A 20,866-nucleotide genomic window follows, 5' to 3' on the forward strand; every position below is an offset into this window, starting at 1 on the left:
AAATATTTGGTTCGGAGTCCAGATCAAGAATTCAGCTTATGATTTTAGTTCTAAAATCATGAAACTGAACTCATTTTCAAAATCCTAGAACTGAAAGCTGAACTTGAATTCCTAACCTGAATAAAGGAAATGAGTTCAGTTCAAAGATCTAACTCCAGAATCCAAGTTCAGAATTTAGTTCGCATATGCAGTTTCTGAATTCTGGAAATGGATTCTAAATCTGAATTCAGGAATTCAACTCTGGAACTGAATTCTACTATGATAGTATTATATTCATCATTTGAAGTCTTCAATTGACTCAAAACGGCTTTCCCGGAGCGGTCATTAGAGCTTTGCTGAGTAGCCAAAAGTCACATGGAGCTAAATCAGGCGAATACGGTGGTTGCGGAACGATATTAGCTCAATTTTTTGGCGAAAAAATCACGAAAAATCAATGCAGTATGCGACGGTGCATTATCGTGGTGCACAAACCAAGAGTTTTCGGACAATAATTTCGGCCTCTTTTATCGAATAGCTTTGCGCAAATGACGCATAACACTAACATAGAACTCCTGGTTGACATTTTGGCCGGTCGGAAGAAATTCGGAGTCCGCCACACCTGGATAATCAAAGAAAACTGTACATTACCTTGATTTTTCACTTGCTTTGACGTGACGCGTTCTCGACTCTCTTTGAACAACTTGTACCAATCAAAAAACACTTGCTCGCGACATGCAATTATCACCGAAGGTCTTTTGCAACATTCTGAACGTTTCGGTATCAGAAATTAAACTCCGCACATACAATTTAATGGAGCTTCTTTATTGAATAATTTCACTCATTGTAAAAATCGAAGATTGCACTTTTATTACTTCAGAAAGGCAGTCGTATACCAAACACTAATGTATATTTTGACGTGATACATGGTACAGATGCCACTGACAGTTATACCAACCTAGAAAAAAATATTTCGACGAATAAGGTTTCCGCGCGAAATATAATTAAAAATTTTTACTTTGGTAGTCCTTTCGAAACATCAGACAAAAAAACACCAAAAACTCAAAAAAAAATTATTGAAGGAACCCAATCCAACAGCTTTATCTTCGTTTATTTGCCGTCACATTCATGAATGATCGCATTAAAAACAAACATTTAGAGAGGAAGAATTTCCGTCTTTCACTTCTACAAAAGCGAGTATTAATACCAACGTTACTCGTTTCCCTACGACAAGACGAAACCATCGAAACATCGTCTGTAGGTAAATTCAGTCTAATTTCAATTCTCATTCTTGCTTCAATATCATGAAAATCTGTGGAGTTTTAGCTATAAGAGGTGTCTAAAATATGATAAATCAAAATTATTACACTCCAAAACCTCTTTGGAAACCTAAACTACTTTAGATACGAGAATCAAACGGTAAAAAACATTCATTTTCTAACATGATCGATTCTCGAAACTTCGGTTGAATATCGATGCTGCACAGAATGATCCGATTTTCACTGAAAAATGAAAATGAATTAAAGTGTAAACGAAGGAAAGAACACCATTTGGAAATTATTGTTCCGCTTTTATCGTTGACTGGACATGGATCTCGTTCTCATAATTTTCGTCATTTTCATCTATTTTGAGTCAATGAAAATGACGGCTTATGCGGTTATCTGTGATCTAATCACTAAAATAAAACACTCGGAAACCATGTTTGTCTGCATTTCAACTGTTACTTGTTTATTTTTGAGAGAGGTTTCATCAAAGTTGGAGAAAAAGTTAATGATATCCCTCCTATTCGCTAACAGTTCGAATCTTTTGCTGGCTGCTGTTCAGTTGTATTCTTCTAAATGTTTGTAGTAAATTGAATTTTAGCTTATTATCATTTGCTTTCGTGGCGATTCTTTTTTGCTGAATTTTAATGCATTCATTTTTTTGTTACTTTATTTTAAGAATTTACTCTTAATTAAGAGGGAGCGATGTATTTTACTTTTTACAAAAAATATACTTAAACTCACATATCTTCCTGCTGCCGTTCGTGAATTCGGGCATTTTTCTTCCTCTCGTGCATGCATGCAGAAATACCGTTTTTTGTTTGTTTTACGTTTCACTCTCGGGGTTGCGCGGGCGTAAAAATTCTTCAGAACTTCCAACCGCCACGCTATTAGTACTATCTTCCTCTTCTTCTTCTTCTTTTTCTTCTTTTCGCTACTACTTTTTGTCTCACAGAGCATCAATAGTTTACATTGTATTATTTAAATAGTTTTTTGAGGCGTTTGATTTGAAAACAACCTCGCGTCCTAAAATTAAGATAAAATCGAAAAGAAAAAACGAAAACGATTTCTTTTTCTTTCATTATCAGAGCTTTTTTTTACTGTTTGTGTGTGTGTATTTTTTTTTAGTTTACGAGTTAATTGAGCAGTGCTTCCATCGTGTATGGATGTGGCGGCGGCGGCAGCTGTTGTTGTGACGGCGTCGGCGTCATGTGTGCATGCTGTTGTTGTGGTTGTTGTTGATGTAGTTGTTGATTCTGTTGCAACTGTTTCGGAGGTTCGGGTCAGTCTAGGATTACAACCTGTAGATCGCTGTTGGCTTTATTATTGCTACTACTGCTATTGTTGTTGCTGGTACCGTTGTTGATATTGCTGATGCTACTATTGGTACTGTTGCTAGTGGCCAGTTGAGCCGCCAGCGGATGAACACTGGCCAGTGTAGCAGCGGCGGCAATGTTAGTATTCAGATTGAGGTTAAGGTTTGTCGCAGCGGTCACGGCGGCAGTGTGAGGAAGTTGACCACTGGTGGCATTCAGTTGTGCCGTTAGTTGAGACGGAAGCGTTAGTGGTGGCTGCGAGATACCGGTGACGGCCACCGCAGCTGCGGCGGCGGCAGCAGCAGCGGCTGCCGCAGCAACCGACACGCTAGCAACCGGCGGTAGCAGGGTAGCAATGATAGCAGCGTACTTCGGATGCAGGGTGCGCCAGGGTTTTCTTGCCGAACGCCGCAGCTCAGTGATAGGGATCTTTCTTCTTGTTCTCCTGTGGGATAAAAATGCGAATTTTGTTAAGAAAGCTTACATCACCGATGTATGGTTGAAAGAGTTTTGCAAAAAGAAAATACTCTTCTATGCATCTTCTACTTGTCGATGCTACAAGAAGACCCGGAACTCCATAGCTCACCTGCTAGCTTCGGTCGATCGATAATAGACATCATCCGGTGCATCCATCCAGCTTATGACCTGCTTCCGGCCGGAACCGGTTCGTGTCATTTGTGCAATTTTTGGTTTACCGTTCATCTGTAAGATCATAAATAAACTGAACTACTTATTTTCCACAGAAAAAGAAACAACGGTGGTGATTAAACTTACATGATGCCTCGGTAGAGGTTGTCCAGCCGCCTGTGCTGCGGCCATCATTGCTGCGTATTGCTCCGGTGTCGGTCGATGCGACGGCATGGGATCTTTGTTGGGCCTCTTCGTGGGAGGTGCAACCGGGCCTGAAAATACGAAGTAGATTCCCGATAACCCCCATCGTACTTGAAATAGCATTTTCACTAAGCATACCATCAATTCCATTAGCGTCCTCGTAGTTCCGCCGTTTCAGTGATGTAGGTGGGTTAGCAGCATTGCTTCCAACCGGTAGAATCGTAGTACTAACGTTTGGAGTGATTCGTCCCGGTGTTACACCGGCCGTGCTGCCCAGCGTTGGCATGGCCGTTGCAACAACGGCGGCAGCGGCAGTTGTCGGTGCGACCGTAGCCACTGCTACTGGTCCACCAATCGCATTCACAGTCGGAACACTGACGGTACCGGCACTGCACGAAGTGGGCACCGTCACGGGATTCAGTGGAATTTTCTCAGCCTCGGGTTTATTTGGTATCCGCTCGTATAGCAAACTTCCATCGGGTGCTTTCGGTGGTTTAGGGAAGGCTACCACCTCCGGCTTTGGCATTTTATCCTTCGGTGTTAGTATTAGCCACTCACCGACGATTGCGCCTGGATTACCGAGTCGGTTGGCGATATGTGTCACACTGCCTCGGTCTCTTTTCTTGTAGATCAAATACTTGCGCAGTTCCGTTATGCTTTTTCCTGCTTCGGCGATGGCAACTGCAAAGAGGTATGTTTGTATTAATAATTGTTTTGATTGCTTCAAAGCATTCATCAGCTTCGAGAACTTACATTCCTGCTTCACGTTTGCAATGTTGATCGAATACGACGGTTGTCGGGCAGCCTTCTTAGAACGTATGATTTGTCTGCATAACCGCCTCGATAACCGTGTGGTCATAGTGGTATGCAGATAGAAAGCTGTCCGCGTCTTCATAATAGGTCGCGGCGATCCCGATCGGATCTGAATTCCGTGTGCTTGCGCGTAGTGTCGTGCTAGGTGAGCCTTCAGCTTGAATTCTTTGCCACAATTGACAATGGAACATTTAAAGGATGGACTGTCGTGAAGACAAAAAACAATGTCATTATTAGTTTATTAGTTATCATTAGTGAGTGTTCAAATCAGCCCAACTTACCTGTGGGGCCGATGATTGCTCAGCCCACCGGTCCCTAGACTACCGATAGGCCCACTGCTGGCCACAATTGTCAGATCATCATCGAGATCACTTCCCGCACTACCGGTTCCGGGTGTAATGCCGCCTCGTTGCTTTTTCAGTAACACAGCCCCAGGGGCAGCCGCTACCGGTGCTGCCGTTGTGTCAATATCACCATTATCTGCTAACCGCGATGCTACTTTAAGGCCTCCGTAACGCTTCCAATAGTTCCAACAGGTCTGACACAAACGACAGCTGAGATGTGATGGTCCCCATGTGTACCACTGGAAACAAGCAAACAGAAGGCGAACGTGAGATTATAAAGGTTCATGTTGATCATTACAGTGCAAATTAATATTCGGAAAGAAAATTCTACGGAATTTGAGCTAATCTTATGACAATCACGTTATTGAAAAGGACGCAAACATATTATTTTTGATTTTCAGCGCGAAATGTAACAACAAGCAAAATCATTCGCCTCTTCGAAAAACTTTCTGATCCTATGTGCGGGGTTTGGAATAAAACCCAAGTGGGCTGCGTAAAAGGCATCGACTTACCCATCACACTTTACCCGTCCCCGGTTCAGAGATGATTTTGATTTAAGAAATGAAGAACATGGAAGTTTGAAGACGCCAAATCGCAAGCAAGAAGGTGACACTTCTAGTCGAAAGCGAATATCTGATCGTTTAACGTCTAAGGAGTGTATCGATAAGTAGTTAGCAACATTTAAACAGTTATTACTCTGAAATGGCTTAATTTTTTGCAGCGTGTTTTGCGGTGACATGTTTGTTTACATGTCAATAACAACTGCGCAATCGATTGGTTTCGGTACTGTTTATCGTTTCAATGATGAGTCGAATTGATCCGGAAACGCGAAAGAAAATTCTGCACACTTGGTGCTCAGAAACTGTTGTCACGTACAACGAAGTTGCAAAACGGGTGAAAGTGCACCACACCAGTGTCAAAAATATTATCGAGAAGTTCGGTAAGACCCTTTCCATGAAGGATTTGCCCCGATCCGTTAGGAAAACGGGTCCCAGCCAGCCCGGCCGGGACTTAAAAGTGGTTGAGTGCATCAGGAAAAACCCATCGGCGTCGACGCGGGATTGGCCAAGCAGTTCAACACAAGCATCGGGATGATTCAACGAATCAAGAAACAGAAGGTGCCGAAAAAATCCCTGGTACAGCAAGTTCAGGCCAAAACAAGAGCGCGAAAACTGTATAACCGGATTCTACAGAATAAAGACGGATGCATCCTGATCGACGACGAAACCTACTCCAAGGAAGTACGGTGTACCAGGACCTGGACGACGCTGACACCACGGTGGCGATGGAAAACTTTGGACAGAAGGTATTGGTCTGCAAGCAATTTGTACCTGTGGTTTGCGGTCGTCGATTTTCTTCACGAAGGGCACAATCAACGCCAAGGTGTACGAGAAAGAAATGGTTGAAGAAGAGAATGCTGCCACTGTACAGAAAGCATAAGGCTCTTCCTCTCTTCTGGCCGGATTTGGCTTCAGCCCACTACGCCAACTCCGTTCTACAGTGGTTGTCAAAAAATAATGTACAATTCGTGGAAAAGGACATCAGCCCACCGAACTGCCCGGATCTTCGGCCAATTGGAAGGTATTGGGCAATTGTCAAGCGGCACTTTCGGAAGGAAGGTACAGTGTCCCAAAACATGCAGGAGTCAAAAAAAACTGGACAGCTACCACCAGGAAAGTCACAAAAGTAACTGTGCAGAATTTAATGAAGAATGTCAAGTCCAAAGCGCTTCACAGAAACTGCGATTTTATTCAATATAATCAGTGAAATGCATATAAATTTCATTTTTCTACAAAATATCGAAAACTGATGTCAAAATATGTTTTTTTTTCGCTTTTTTATTCAATAATCAATGTTGCTAACTACTTTTCGATACACTCCTTATATTGCTCATACTTGCCCATACGGAAAATCGGCATGTCGAGAAAAATAAAATTTTATTTCCAAATTTTTTATTAATTGAGCTACTTAAGGTAGCGCTTCGCCGTGTCAGGTCGAAGCGAGACAACTCAATGATTCCTCTTGCTTTGTCACCGAAATTTCACCCTAAATTGCAGATTTCTCCAATACTAACTCGATTCACGAAAAATCAAAAACATACGATTATAGATAAATGATTTTACTATGCATTTGGCGAAAAATATCAGTTAGAAAGCATTTCTTTCGCGAGATTTCGTGCGAGTTTTGTTAAACATTTTGTTTTATTGGGTGTTGACATTGTGAGTATACGAAAGAATAAGAAAATCAGGCACAATTTATATACGAATCGAGAGAAAAACTAATTATCTAGAATCGTATGTTCTTGGAATTTACGTTTTCTTCCCAACGTTTTGCAACCCCGGGATAGGCAGCGAACTTCACCTGACCACGGCGAAGCGCTACCTTAATGCAAAATCTGATATTATTACATGAAATCTCGGTAATACACTTTTGCTATTCCAATATTGCAACAAATGAAATTATTGAAATTTGCACTGAATGGGACTGATATGGGTGCTTTGCATATGGGACAGACATGAGATGATATTTTTGTCACATTTCACTGAACAAACCCTCAACTTTTATTGTAATTTCTGAGAGTATATTGAGGATAAATTTCATTAGTCAAGCTAACTCAAAATTGGCGAAAATCGATATGAGACTGATATGCGATTATGGGCAGTATAGGAAAGTACAAGTGTGGAAAATGGGTGCCACATGAATCGAATGAAAAACAGATTTAAAACCGAAAAAAACCTTGTGAAATTTTGCTTCGAAGACGCAAATATAAATCGGTTTTGTATCGAATTGTTTTCGGCGACAAAAAATGGATATATTTTAAGAATCTTAACATCAACATCGATTGAAAAACCAGATCGATTCAGCAAGATGGCAATGTTCTGTGTTTGGTGGGATCAGAAAAGTGTGGTATGTCATGAGCTTCTTCTGAAACCTGATAAAACTCGTGTGATAGAGCCGTGTCTATCACAGGCGAAATGGTAACGCGTATGCACGGATTGCATAAGAACGCAGGTTCGAGTCCGGTCTCAAAGCAAATCTTTTTTTCCAAAAAATCATCTTGTCTGTGAGTTTCTCATTCATTTGGCTTCTCCAATATATATTTCTACTCAGTCATTGCAAAAACTGGTGGAACTGTTAACACTACACGCTACAGACAACAAACGATCAAATTGAATTACGAATTGATCAATAGAAAACGACCAGAATGGACCAGAAGACACGACAAAGTAATTTTGTTACACAACAATGCACCTATACTCCAGGCAAAACCGGTTCAGGATACAATAAAAACCATTGGTTGGAAGCTACTACCCGTATTCACCATATATCTCTCAAAGACGATTGAATTTTTAGAGTAGACGATTCACTTTTTTATAGTAGTTTATTTTTATAGTTAATATTGACAATGTAAAGCATGAGGATTTGAAGACAAAAACGTCGAAAGTAACATTGTATAATTATTCTGGTTATAAAAACAATGTCATTTAACGGTCAGTTAAAAAATATTTTTCTGGTTTGTGGTCTCGAAGGAGTTGAATCGATGCGAATGACAGATTCGCTATCTTTGCGGCATTTTGTCGCTATCTTGTCGCATCGCAATATTTGTTGACCGCCAGTGAATGTGTATAATGACGTGATATACCTATAGTAGAATTAAACGGTGTTAAAAAAAATTATTCTAGTAAATTTAATTCTCCTATCATCGACAATCTTCAACTGCTCCTTCGTCGAATTCAATATCAACATTCTTGTGATCCTTATATGGAATCCATAGTTAAGCACCTTCAAAAGAAATATAATACAGATTCACACAATTAGTCCCTTTAACTTTTATGAGTCCAATTAGAATCAATATCTTACACAAATATGAGCATAACACAAGTACTGTCTCAGGATGATATTACTGAAACAAATTGTGATGAAATTAGCTCCTAAGTATGTTTAATAATGTTAATTAAAATTTCCTCGATGTTAATTATTCTCAAACTTAATGAAAATCCAGCAGAAGTATCCAAATTATCCTTATTCTTTTATTATGAGCTTTCATTGTGTTGTTATTGGTAACAACTAATACCGTTTTCGTTTTTAAACCAACACGCGGACGACTCTGTCTCCGAGTAAAACGAACACGTGGCACGCGCCTTAAACAACTCAAAAAAATAACAAGCTCGCATGGATGTTGTGGTGCGACCCGAAAAAATTTTCAGAGCGAAGCTACGTGATTGGAGTGGATCTAGATCGACCCCAGGTTGCTAAAACAAACATCTCAAAAATTGTTTGGGCGACTCTTGGTCAGCTATCGGACAGCTCTGATCAATAAAAGAAAACGGTATAAGAAAGCTGTGATGCTTTCTGATTGATATAAAACTGGTGTTAAACACTTAAAAATCGTTGGACATGCAATGTTGTCCCAATTTTCAATGGATTGTTCAATATAGAGTCTATACGGGACAATAAGTTGTTTCAACACTTTTACTGAACTAATCACTCAAAAAACAAAAAACTGGGTACTGCCTCCTACTTTTTACTTGTTGAATCAGCAAAATCAACTGATGATACTGAAATGATGAAAATCTAAACGATTCGTTTCTAACGGCACCACCAATAAGATTGTGTACGAGAAAGAAAATATTTAAAATATATAAATTTATCAGAAGCCCCGAGTCTCTGGCTGTTTTGGTCTGAACTAGCCTCTTGCCGCTATGCGAAATCTGTCCTGGAATTGTATAAGACACAAGAGGTCAAATACGTACCATTAACAGCCAAATCACTAAGCTGCCCAGAATCTCGCCCAATAGAGAAGTACTAGAGTTTTGGTCAAGTTGAAAAATCAAATAGCAGACACTTTCGGCTCAGGAGATATGGAATATATAGAAGTGACGTAACCAACAAGCCGCCATCTTCAATATGTACTATATTTATTTATCTCATTTGAAAGCTACTACAAGTTCATTGATTAAGTTCGAAGAGGCGAATATTTCCGATTCGGGAGCTAAAATCTCACAATTACCGTAACTGACAAAACGCAGTTCTTTCTATTCGCTAAATTTCTTCAGCGATGCCAAAACTGATTTCGAAAATGAACATGAATTTAGTTTTAAATGCTCATTCCGGTTTCGGAGATATATTTGTATACCAAGTGTGCCAGGTTTTTGAATTCAAATACAAGTTGTTTGTTAGCAATAGATTCAGGATACTTTATTCGAAGAGATTGCTGTCGGTAGCTATGCATTTATTACATCTTTCTGTCAAATCACGAATACCACGCCGAAAGAACTTTTCATCTATTGAAGCAATCCAGTTTTGAAGTCGTTTTTCCACATCTTCGTAACTAGAGATGTGTTACCCAGCAAATGCGTAAGACATTGATGAAAACAAATGATATTCGGAAGAAGTCTAGTGATGTTTTGACCACTTTCGCTGTATGTGAAGGAGCGTGGTCGTGTCGTGACCATTACTTTCTGTTTTTACGGAATTGGATAAAAAAATCTCTCGAGTAGTATTATACTCGATTTAATGCCATATTCGGCTTGACCGACCAGTTAAAAAGATCGGCCTGTTGACTTACCTGTTGCGACGCTAACGTCGAACAAGACTCGCACGGCTTTCCACCACTTATCGTTAGCACCTCGACACCTCCGCTTCCATTCGAATTCCCGTTCAGAATGTTCTTGTTGTTGTTCGTGATCAGTGCCGGGCTGGGTTTGGTGTAGTTGGGAATGTAGACCTGTTTCAGCTTAGATTCGGCCTCCACCGCTTTCACTCGCTTCTGCTGTACGTATCGATCCGTCGTTTTCCACATGTAATAGTACTCTACTATACTTTTGAGCGTTTTCCACGGTAGCTGCAGAAAAGAGAAAGTGTAACGAATGAGTTATATTTCCTGAACCCACTCCAAAACTATGGATGGAAAGGTCACACTGACGAGTTCCCGTTTTCCTGATAGGTACTACTCACAAAGTCGTTTCGTATGTCGTTGAAGTCTTTGCCGTACTTTTCTAGCGCGTCCTCGAAGAGATTAGCCTCGGATGCACTCCACTCTTCCATCTCGTCGCGACATAGCACCGGCCCACTGGAGGGCACTAACGAACACATGGCGTTCTCTATCGAATAATTGTGCTTATGAAGTGTGTTCATCGCATGAAACTGGAGAAAAAGGAGGAACTTGGAACATTGTTTTTGCACAGCGTCACAATCAAATCTACCTACCAAAGTAATATCACGACTAGCGGCCGCAGCCGACATGTGCAGGGACGGTTGTTTTACCGAACTGGTACAATCGAGCGCTCGGGCAAAGGTACCAACGGAACGGGACACCACCAAGAACTGGTCGATTTTTTTGTCCGTGAGCGTATGACTAGGGGTCCATACTAACGTTTCCATATCTTCGAGATTCCGCTCATATTTCTCCCCATCCTTGAGCAACGATTGTAGCTCCGTCTGATATCGACTCCCAACACGAATCTCCCCCTTGTCTGCCAGCAGAGTTTTTTGCGTTGGATCGAACACCAAACAGTAGAAGAAGGTATCCTAAAATGATGAACGAAACACATTCAGTGTGGAATGATCACAGCGAGCCAACAAAAAAAGAATTTTTGTTTTCTATAAAATAGTCCGAAAAGATCGTCGCATTTCTGGTTGGAAGTCGATCCTTTACTACTACTCACGTCTTTGTTCAGATAACTGAGCAACGATTCCTCCTCGTTGAGCAGCGTGACCGAGCATTTACCCCGGATCTGGGTGGCAGGTAGGGTTTCCACTTGGCGGGACATGAACAACTCGCGGTGCTTCATCTGATGTCGCTGCTTGGGACTTAGCTGTTCGACTCGGTCGTTGCCACTGCCAGCACAACTGGGACTGTTTCGTTCCTCTTCGAGAGCAACTGGTTTTCGGAAAAAATGGAGAAAAAAAAGATATAATAAATAAAGTGTTAAAATGTATTTTCGTAATATTAATGATTTTCAATTTTTGTATATGACACGCAAACATAACGCGTTTGAAGACAATACGAGATAACTCTTTCCACTAAAATGAAAGCGTGGAAGAATTTTTCCTGCTAGCCTGAATGGCGTACGTTTATTGCGCATGCGCTTAAGGAAATGTTTACCTTCTTATTCGATTTTCGCTCTGAACACCGATACCCATAAAAATCACTGGTCATCTACGACAATCAACTAGTTTCATGTGAATTTTGTCTGCAAACTGTTCACTATGGTAAGCCATGCGAGATACTGGACAAGAAAACATCTGCACACAAGGACAGCGATACTTCTTCTAAAACGGTCCAAACCAATCCCTGTACTTTTGAGACAGACCGTAACAACAATTAAATACTCTCATCAACTATCATTCAATGTATAACGAGATACACAATCTTCAGTAAACAAAGAATCCAACGATAAATAACAACAAAAACGATGCTTCCCAATTTAGATAATCAGATTCTTTTAGTGTTTCAACTGTGGTTGATTTTTATCTTTCTCATATGCAATCACTGTGAAAACCAACTTTTGAACGAAGACCAGGAGGATCGAGTGTTAAATACCATTCGACTCAGTTCGTCGAGATCACAAAATGAATGTGTATATATGACAAATAATGTCACTCACGTTTCTCAGAGGTGGCTGAAGCGATTTTCACAAAATTAGATTCAAATACGAATACATACAAAGTTCCTGAATTTCATTTAGATCCAACTTCAGGTTTCGCAATTACAAGGTGATATGCACCAAAAATGTGAAAATAATACTACTGACTTTTCTAGGAGATGGCTGAATTAATTTTCACCGTCTTAGATACAACTGAAAAGTCTTAAGATGGCATAAGAATATCCCAATTTTTATTCGGATCCAACCCTTGGTTTCGGAGGTAGAGTGTTCAGTGTTAAAATGTCAGTTTCAAGAATATTTATTCATAAATTACCAATTCTCTAAATTGACTAGTAATTTAATTCTTACATATAATTGAATAAATTTTCACTGACATAAATTCTGATAATCATGATATTCATAATATTCATTAGTTTGTTAGTTCACAAAGGAGGGAGACGCTACTTTTGTTATTTTCAGAACAATGGATCAAAAACAATTCCGTGTTTTAATTTTACACTGCTTCTTGATGGTAAAAAATACAGCACAATAACTCACAAACCAATGAATAGAATATCATGAAATTTTAACAGCTGTCTTTTAAAGGTTGGTATTAACTGAAAAAAGGTGACTGCAACAAAACTAGCGTCATCTCTATGTTAGGCCCGGAACTTTTCAGCCCATTTGTTAAACCAAAAATATCTTTTTTGAGATATTCGATTTTAAGTACATAAAATATATTTTTATGCTGTGTATATTTTCTTCATATAGACCCAATAGCGGGAAACTTGCTGGAGACAAACACCAAATAAATCGAAGTTGGAGATATATGTTTTTAAAGCATTTCAGACATTTTGTTTTTTTTTTGTTATGAAGAATACTGAGGTAAATTTTGTGTCCAATATAAAGAACAGAAATTGATCTTCGAATTTAAATGGAATTGCTTACTTTTGCTTCTTTTTTTAAATAAATATTTATTGAAATATGAGTTAAACTTTAATTATTAAGATTTAAATTGGGTGTTCACCCACAAGTGGTAACTTTTCAGCCCTATTATTGGCTTCCGCAATTCTGAGATTTTTGTGTAGGGAAAATTCTATAGCTACTTGTATTGTGTAATGGGGAAAAGGAACTCATATACTAACTTACTAACTAATACAGAGAGCGAATCGATTCAATTGAAGATTGCATCGATTTTTGCTTATAATGAGGATTGCATCGGAATTTGCTTATAATATTATATAACATTACATCTAATGGTTCTATATTTGTGAGTCTGTGTAACTCATTTGTACTAAACCAGGGAGGACGCTTCAAAATCATTTTCAGAATTTTATTCTGAATCCTTTGAAGCGTTTTCTTCCTGGTGGAACAACAGCTTGACCAAATTGGTACCGCATAAAGCATGGCTGGTCTGAAAATTTGTTTATAAATTAACAATTTGTTTTTTAGACAGAGCTTAGAATTTCTGTTTATAAGAGGATATAAACATTTAATATATTTATTACACTTGCCTGGATTCCTTCAATGTGATCCTTGAAAGTGAGTTTTTTGTCATACGTTAAACCTAAGTATTTAGCTTGATCAGACCATGCCAATTCCAAGCCATTCAATTTTAGAATGTGATTATTGTTTGGTTTAAGAAATAAAGCTCTTGGCTTATGAGGAAAGATAATCAATTGTGTTTTTGCTGCATTTGGTGCAATTTTCCATTTTGACAGATAATCACTGAAAATATTTAAACTTCTTTGTAGGCGACTGCAGATCACTCTTAGATTTCTATCTGTGGCTAACAGACTTGTGTCGTCACAAAATAGCGATTTCTGACAACCACCGGGTAGATTTGGAAGATCAGAAATGAAAATATTATACAAGATTGGAGCTACGCTCGAACCCTGCGGAACACCGGCTCGTACGGGTGGCAATTCTGATTTACAATTCTGATAGCTTACCTGAAGAGTACGATCAGTTAAATAATTTTGAATCATTTTGATCAAATAAATAGGAAACTGGAAATCAGACATTTTTGCTATTAAACCTTTGTGCCAAACACTGTCGAATGCTTTTTCTATGTCTAGAAGAGCAACTCCAGTGGATAACCCAGAAGATCTATTTGCTTTTATCATGTTCGTTACTCTGACAAGTTGATGAGTAGTTGAATGTTCATGACGAAATCCAAACTGCTGTGGTAAAAAACATTGAATTCTCATTTATTTCTCAACAAGATAATTTTTTCGAAAAGTTTACTGATAGAAGAAAGTAAACTAATTGGTCGATAACTTGATGTTTCTGCTGGGTTTTTATCAGGTTTGTGGATGGGAATTACTTTAGCGTTTTTACATCTTTTTGGGAAGTAAGCTAATGAAAAACACTTGTTGAAAATTTTAACCAAGAGTCTCAAGGCAACATCGGGAAGATTTTTCATAAGAATAATTAAAATTCCATCATTACCAGGAGCCTTCATGTTTTTAGGTTTCCTAATAATTGATTTAATTTCATCAAAATTCGTCTCAATAATGTCATCTTGTGATAACACTTGGGTTGAAATATGATCATATTTCAGTGAGACTTCATTGTCAATAGGACTCACACCGTTCAAATTAAAATTGTGGACACTCTCGAACTGCTGAGCAAGTTTTTGAGCTTTTTCGCCATTTGTAAGAAGTATTTGATTTCCTTCCTTGAGAGCAGGAATTGGTTTCTGAAGTTTCTTAAGAACCTTAGAAAGTTTCCAGAAAGCTTTAGAATATGGTTTAATTTGTTCAACTTCTTTAGCGAAATTTTCATTTCGCAGAAGAGTAAATCTATGTTTAATTTCTTTTTGTAAATCCTTAACTATGTTTTTCATAGCAGGATCACGAGAACGTTGATATTGTCGTCGACGAACATTCTTCAACCGAATGTGCAGTTGAAGATTGTCATCGATGATAGGAGAATTAAATTTAGTTTGAACTTTGGGAACTGAAAGATTTCTAGCTTCGATAATATAATGATTCAAATTATCAATTGCTGTGTCGATGTCCGCAGAATTTTCTAAAATAGTTTCATGATGCACATGGTTTTCAATGTGAGATCTGTAATCCAACCAATTACCTCTATGATAGTTGAATATAGAACTAATTGGATTTATTATAGCTTCGTTGGAAAGTCTGAATGTTACAGGAAGATGACCTGAGTCAAAGTCAGCATGTGTAATTGGTTCACTACAAATGTGACTTTGATCTGTTAGAACCAGATCAATTGTAGGCGGGTTTTTCACGGAAGAGAAACAAGTCGGATTACTGGGATGAAGAACTGTGAAGTAACCAGCTGAGAGTTGATTATAAAGTATTTTACCATTACTGTTAATTTGCCTACAAATTCACTGGACATACTTTGCATTCAAGTCCCCTATTACGAAAAATTTTGGTCGATATCTCGGTTTTGCTTTATTTCAGTTATTTTGTTCACGTTCCTGATCACTTCCGACATCGCATTCAACAGTAGTATAAGGTTTACACATCGTTACATCCCGTCAGCCACAGTTGATTTTGAAAATTGCAGCAATTTCACGATGCAAACAGATCATTCGATATCGGTCAACTGAGAATTGAAGAGTTACAGCATAGCTCTGTATCAAAAAACACTAACCTAAATAAAAGTGGATCGGTGTGAAACTCTGTTAAACTAGAGTAGTTCACGAATTTATTATTTTTTTTCATAAATACGTTTATTTCTTAAGGCAGTTTACATAAGTTTTTCTTCGCCGTAGCATCACTTTTACATAATATTCTTATCCTAATTTAATTCTAACATAGTCACAACGTTTTGCATTTATTAAAACATATTCTCTTATTACTTAAATATCATCTTAGGTAACTCGTCATTAATTATGAAATCTACTCGGAAATATTATTTGAACCAAACGATTAACTTCTATAAATTATAAAATAAGCTGTTATTTTCAGACATTTTGTTAATAATTTCATAAACTGTTTCGAGTTTGTTTGTATCATTAAATTATTTTTATTCTAATTTAGCTATTGGTTGAACTCATGGACGCAGCTGGGATCAGAACTAAGTCTTGAAAGGGGCCTTTATTAAATTGAAACTCCAGTTTTCTTTATGAAATGATAAATAAGTTTCATGTATGAAAGGTCACGACAAGCAAGAATGTCTCGAACTGGGACATTGGATAGTCTACCTTGGGTACGCAAAGAATTTATTAGTTGAGATCTGACATCACGATACTCCACGCATGTCCAAACGACATGATCAATATCCCGATAACCTTCTCCGCAAGCACAATGATTAGTCTCGGAGAGCCCAATTCGAAGGAGATGTGCATCTAACGTGTAGTGATTGGACATGAGTCTGGACATCACACGAATGAAATCTCTACTCACATCCAGTCCCCTGAACCATGCCTTTGTCGATATTTTCGGAATAATTGAGTGCATCCACCGACTCAGATCATCTTTATCCCAAGAAGCTTGCCAGCTGGCAAGTGTTCTTTGGCGAGACGAGCTATAGAATTCGTTGAAAGCAATTGGTCTCTCATAAATTTCACCCTCAATAGCACCACGTTTGGCTAAAATATCGGCTCTTTCATTGCCAGGAATGGAGCAATGAGCCGGGACCCAGACTATAGTGATTAGATAATTATTGTTCAATATGTCGTTCAGGCACTGTTTTATTTTGCCCAGGAAAAACGGTTCAGTCTTGCCAGTCATGTTTGAGCGAATGGCTTCAATTGCACTCAGACTATCTGTGAAGAGGAAATAATGGTTTGGAATTAATGTGACGATTACACTCAAACTATAATGAACTGCTGCTAGCTCTGCTATATAAACAGATGCAGGTTCTTGAAGCCTAAATGAGGCCGAAACATTATTGTTGAACATACCAAACCCTGTCGCTTCTTCAATTCGCGATCCGTCCGTGTAAAACATTTTCTCAGAGTCAATATGCCTGAACTTACTTGAAAATATTTTTGGGATTTCCGTCGAACGTAGATGATCCGGGATTCCACGCACTTCGCGCTGCATGGATGTATCGAAAAATAAAGTTGAGTCAGGGACATTTAGGAGGCTGACACGGATAGGAATATATCTTGAAGGGTTGATTTCCTGTGACATATGGTTAAAATATACTGTCATGAATTTTGTTTGAGATCGAAGCTCGACTAGTCGTTCGAAATTATTAATTACCATGGGATTCAGCACCTCACATCTTATTAGCAGGCGTGATGAAAGCTCCCAAAATCGATCTTTTAATGGAAGAACTCCCGCCAGAACTTCAAGACTCATTGTATGTGTCGAATGCATGCACCCTAAAGCAATTCGCAAACAACGATACTGAATTCGCTCCAGTTTGATAATATGAGAGTTTGCAGCGGAACGAAAGCAAACGCATCCATATTCCATCACTGAAAGTATCGTTGTCTGATACAATTTTATTAGATCTTCCGGATGAGCACCCCACCAAGATCCTGTTATTGTTCGAAGAAAATTTACTCTTTGTTGGCATTTTGTTATCAGAAACCTAATGTGTCCTCCCCACGTGCATTTGGAATCGAACCACACCCCGAGGTATTTAAAAGTTAAAACCTGTTGGATCATTCTTCCCATCATATGGAGCTGAAGCTGCGCGGGATCATGCTTTCTTGAAAAGACGACTAACTCTGTTTTCTCCGCAGAGAATTCGATACCAAGATGAACAGCCCAATCGGACAAGTTATCTAAGGTATCTTGCAATGGTTTATGCAGATCAATAGCTTTGGGTCCAGTAACTGAAACCACGCCGTCATCTGCCAATTGTCTTAGTGTACATGGGGTTACTAGACAGCTGTCAATGTCATTTACGTAAAAATTATAGAGGAGCGGACTGAGGCATGAGCCTTGCGGGAGACCCATGTAACTATTTCTGAGTGTTGCCAAATCGCCATGTGAAAAATGCATGTGTTTCTCTGACAAAAGGTTGTGCAAATAATTATTTATAACCGCTGGGAGTCCATTTTGGTGAAGCTTGTCTGAAAGAACATCAATGGAAACTGAATCAAATGCTCCTTTAATGTCTAAAAATACAGATGCCATTTGTTGCTTTTGAGCGAAGGCAATTTGGATGTCAGACGAAAGTAATGCAAGGCAATCATTCGTCCCTTTATTTCTACGGAAGCCAAACTGAGTATCTGACAACAAACCGTTCGTCTCGACCCAAGTGTCGAGACGTCGTAGAATAATTTTTTCGAACAATTTTCTGATGCAGGACAACATCGCAATGGGTCTATATGAGTTGTGATTGGAAGCTGGTTTCCCCGGTTTTTGAATGGCGATAACTTTCACTTGTCTCCAGTCAGGTGGAACAATATTTTGCTCAAGAAACTTGTTGAACAATTCCAACAAACGTCTTTTTGCGAGGTTGGGCAGATTCTTCACCAAGTTGAATTTAATTCTGTCCAACCCTGGAGCGTTATTGTTACAAGACAAGAGTGCTATAGAAAATTCCATCATTGAAAATGGGTTATTAATAAAACCATTATTTGGAGGAGATTCCCGTATAATGCTCTGCGTAGGAACGGAATCTGGGCAAACTTTCCTAGCAAAGTCAAATATCCATCGGTTCGAGTATTCATCACTCTCATTGCCCACGTTACGATTCCTCATTCGTCTTGCCGTGTTCCAAAGAGTGCTCATTGAGGTATATCTTGACAAACCTTCGACAAAATGTCTCCAATAGCTACATTTTTTGGCTCGAAGTATGCTCTTGTACTTGGTTTCTAAAACCATAAGTTTTTCAAAATTCTGAGGAGTTCCTCCTCCCCGTTTTAGAAACGTCTTGCAAGCATTTTGTTTTGCGAGTTTAGCCTCTGAGCACTCTTTGTCCCACCAGGGGTTGGGAGGCCTTCTGTTAGTCGTTGGCCCAGGAAAGCGTTTAGTTTGGGATTGTTCTGCTGCCTCCAGAATCGAACAAATGAGGAAGTCATATTCTTCAAGTGGAGGGAGCTCTTCCATTGAATTCAAAATACTAGAGATACTACTTTGGTATTTAATCCAGTCGATATTTTTTGTCAAATCATATGGAATACTAGCGGAAGTAGCAATGCAATTGCTACTGCTAATTGAGATGATGATTGGTAAATGATCGCTACCGTGTAAATCAGGCAGTATTTTCCAGGTGCAATCTAGTCGAATTGATGTTGAGCAAAGAGATAGATCTAATGCACTTGGGCGTGCCGGAGGTCTTGGGATCCGTGTCATGCTACCCATATTTAATACCGTCATGCTAAAATTGTCACAAATGTTTTGTATTAAAGATGATCTGCTATCATTGTAAACGGAACCCCACATAATACCGTGCGAATTTAAATCCCCCAGAATCAATCGTGGTGCAGGAAGGGCTTCAACCATTTCATTAAGCTGTTGCTGTCCAACTTGTGCTTTTGGAGGAATATAAACCGAAGCTATGCAAATATCTTTGCCTTTAATGTTTATTTGGCAAGCAACAACTTCTATACTAGAAGTTGAAGGGATGTTTAATCTATAAAAGGAATAGCATTTCTTAATTCCCAAAAGCACTCCACCATACGGAGAGTCTCTATCGAGACGTATAATGTTAAAATCATTAAAATTTAAAGCTATGTTTGAAGTAAGCCATGTTTCGCATAAAGCAAATACATCACATTTTTGACTATGCAATAATATTTTAAATGAATCAAGTTTTGGCATGATGCTTCGACAATTCCACTGCAGGAAAGTGATTGTATCATTTGCGACGGGTGATAAATTATCCATCAAAAGATACAAAACCTGAGACAATTGGCCATTGAGCTGATAACTGCTTCAAAAAGGTTCTAGCTATTGGAAGGAATGCCATTATGAGGGTCTTTAAGGGTTCAGATATATTGAATGCTGAGAAAATCCATTCAACAATTTCCGAAAACTTCAGTAATCCTGTTGGTGGCTGTGAAATGGAGCCCACTGGATTATTATCTTTTTCTGTACTAGATCCTGGATTGGTTTGTGAATTTGACAAACCAGGAGGCACAGTCTTTGGTTTTGACTTTTTTTGTTTAACACGGGGATCTTTTTTTGAAGATGAAATTTTAGGTGTCTTTTTTGGTAATTTGGAGGAAGACTTCTTTCTCTTAACTGACCCTTGGGTAGTGATAAACGAATTACCTTCACTATTTTCGTCAGAGTCAGAGTCCTCTGGTTCCTCTAGATTTGAAAACCCGTTTTCGGTTTCCAAAGGGGGGACATCAATGACCGTTTTAAGCATTTCTGCATATGTGCGCTTAGACCGTGCTTTTAAAGAAAGCTTAATTTTGTCTTTGTGCACTTTAAATGCAGTGCATACTGAAATATCCTCATGAGGACTTTCCCCACAATAAATACATTTTTCAATTTCCTTGTTGCAATCATTATCTTTATGAGGTCCTTCACACTTAATACATTTTGGTTTATTACTACAGTAAGTAGCTGTGTGGCCGAATTTTTTGCAGTTCGTACAATTCATTACATTTGGAACAAAAAGCCGAACAGGGAGGCGAATTTTATCGACATAGACATGGGACGGCAACGCAGACCCGGCAAATGTCACTCGAAACGAGTCTGATGGGCGATAAACTTTTTTTTCCTCTTCATGAACTACTGAGTACAGTTGTTTGCACTCCAGTATTTTCACACCCTCAAGCATAGAGTTCTTGAAACGACCAACACCATGCTTGAGTAAATCATCTACCGAAAGACTCGTTT

General features: G+C 38.9%; 1 protein-coding gene across 2 annotated transcripts in view; it reads right to left on the reverse strand.

Annotated features, from left to right (window-relative positions):
- Positions 1 to 1,677: 1,677 nt before the first annotated feature.
- The window catches only part of LOC131439003 (metastasis-associated protein MTA1), a 176,888-nt gene continuing 157,699 nt past the window's right edge, over positions 1,678 to 20,866 (reverse strand). Inside the window, exons 4-13 of one of the 2 annotated variants that reach the window (XM_058609477.1) lie at positions 11,211 to 11,425; positions 10,753 to 11,073; positions 10,501 to 10,689; positions 10,112 to 10,387; positions 4,480 to 4,781; positions 4,139 to 4,401; positions 3,524 to 4,066; positions 3,329 to 3,456; positions 3,141 to 3,256; positions 1,678 to 2,999 (exon numbers count right to left, since the gene is read on the reverse strand). In XM_058609477.1, the coding sequence (XP_058465460.1) occupies positions 2,522 to 2,999; positions 3,141 to 3,256; positions 3,329 to 3,456; positions 3,524 to 4,066; positions 4,139 to 4,401; positions 4,480 to 4,781; positions 10,112 to 10,387; positions 10,501 to 10,689; positions 10,753 to 11,073; positions 11,211 to 11,425 (2,831 nt within the window). In that variant the 3' untranslated portion in view covers positions 1,678 to 2,521. Of the gene's footprint in view, positions 3,000 to 3,140; positions 3,276 to 3,328; positions 3,457 to 3,523; positions 4,067 to 4,138; positions 4,402 to 4,479; positions 4,782 to 10,111; positions 10,388 to 10,500; positions 10,690 to 10,752; positions 11,074 to 11,210; positions 11,426 to 20,866 lie in introns of both variants that reach the window. The other variant, XR_009231039.1, reaches the window with a different exon arrangement.

Source organism: Malaya genurostris, chromosome 1 (assembly GCF_030247185.1).
Source record: "Malaya genurostris strain Urasoe2022 chromosome 1, Malgen_1.1, whole genome shotgun sequence".
Classification (NCBI taxonomy): Eukaryota; Metazoa; Arthropoda; class Insecta; order Diptera; family Culicidae; genus Malaya; species Malaya genurostris.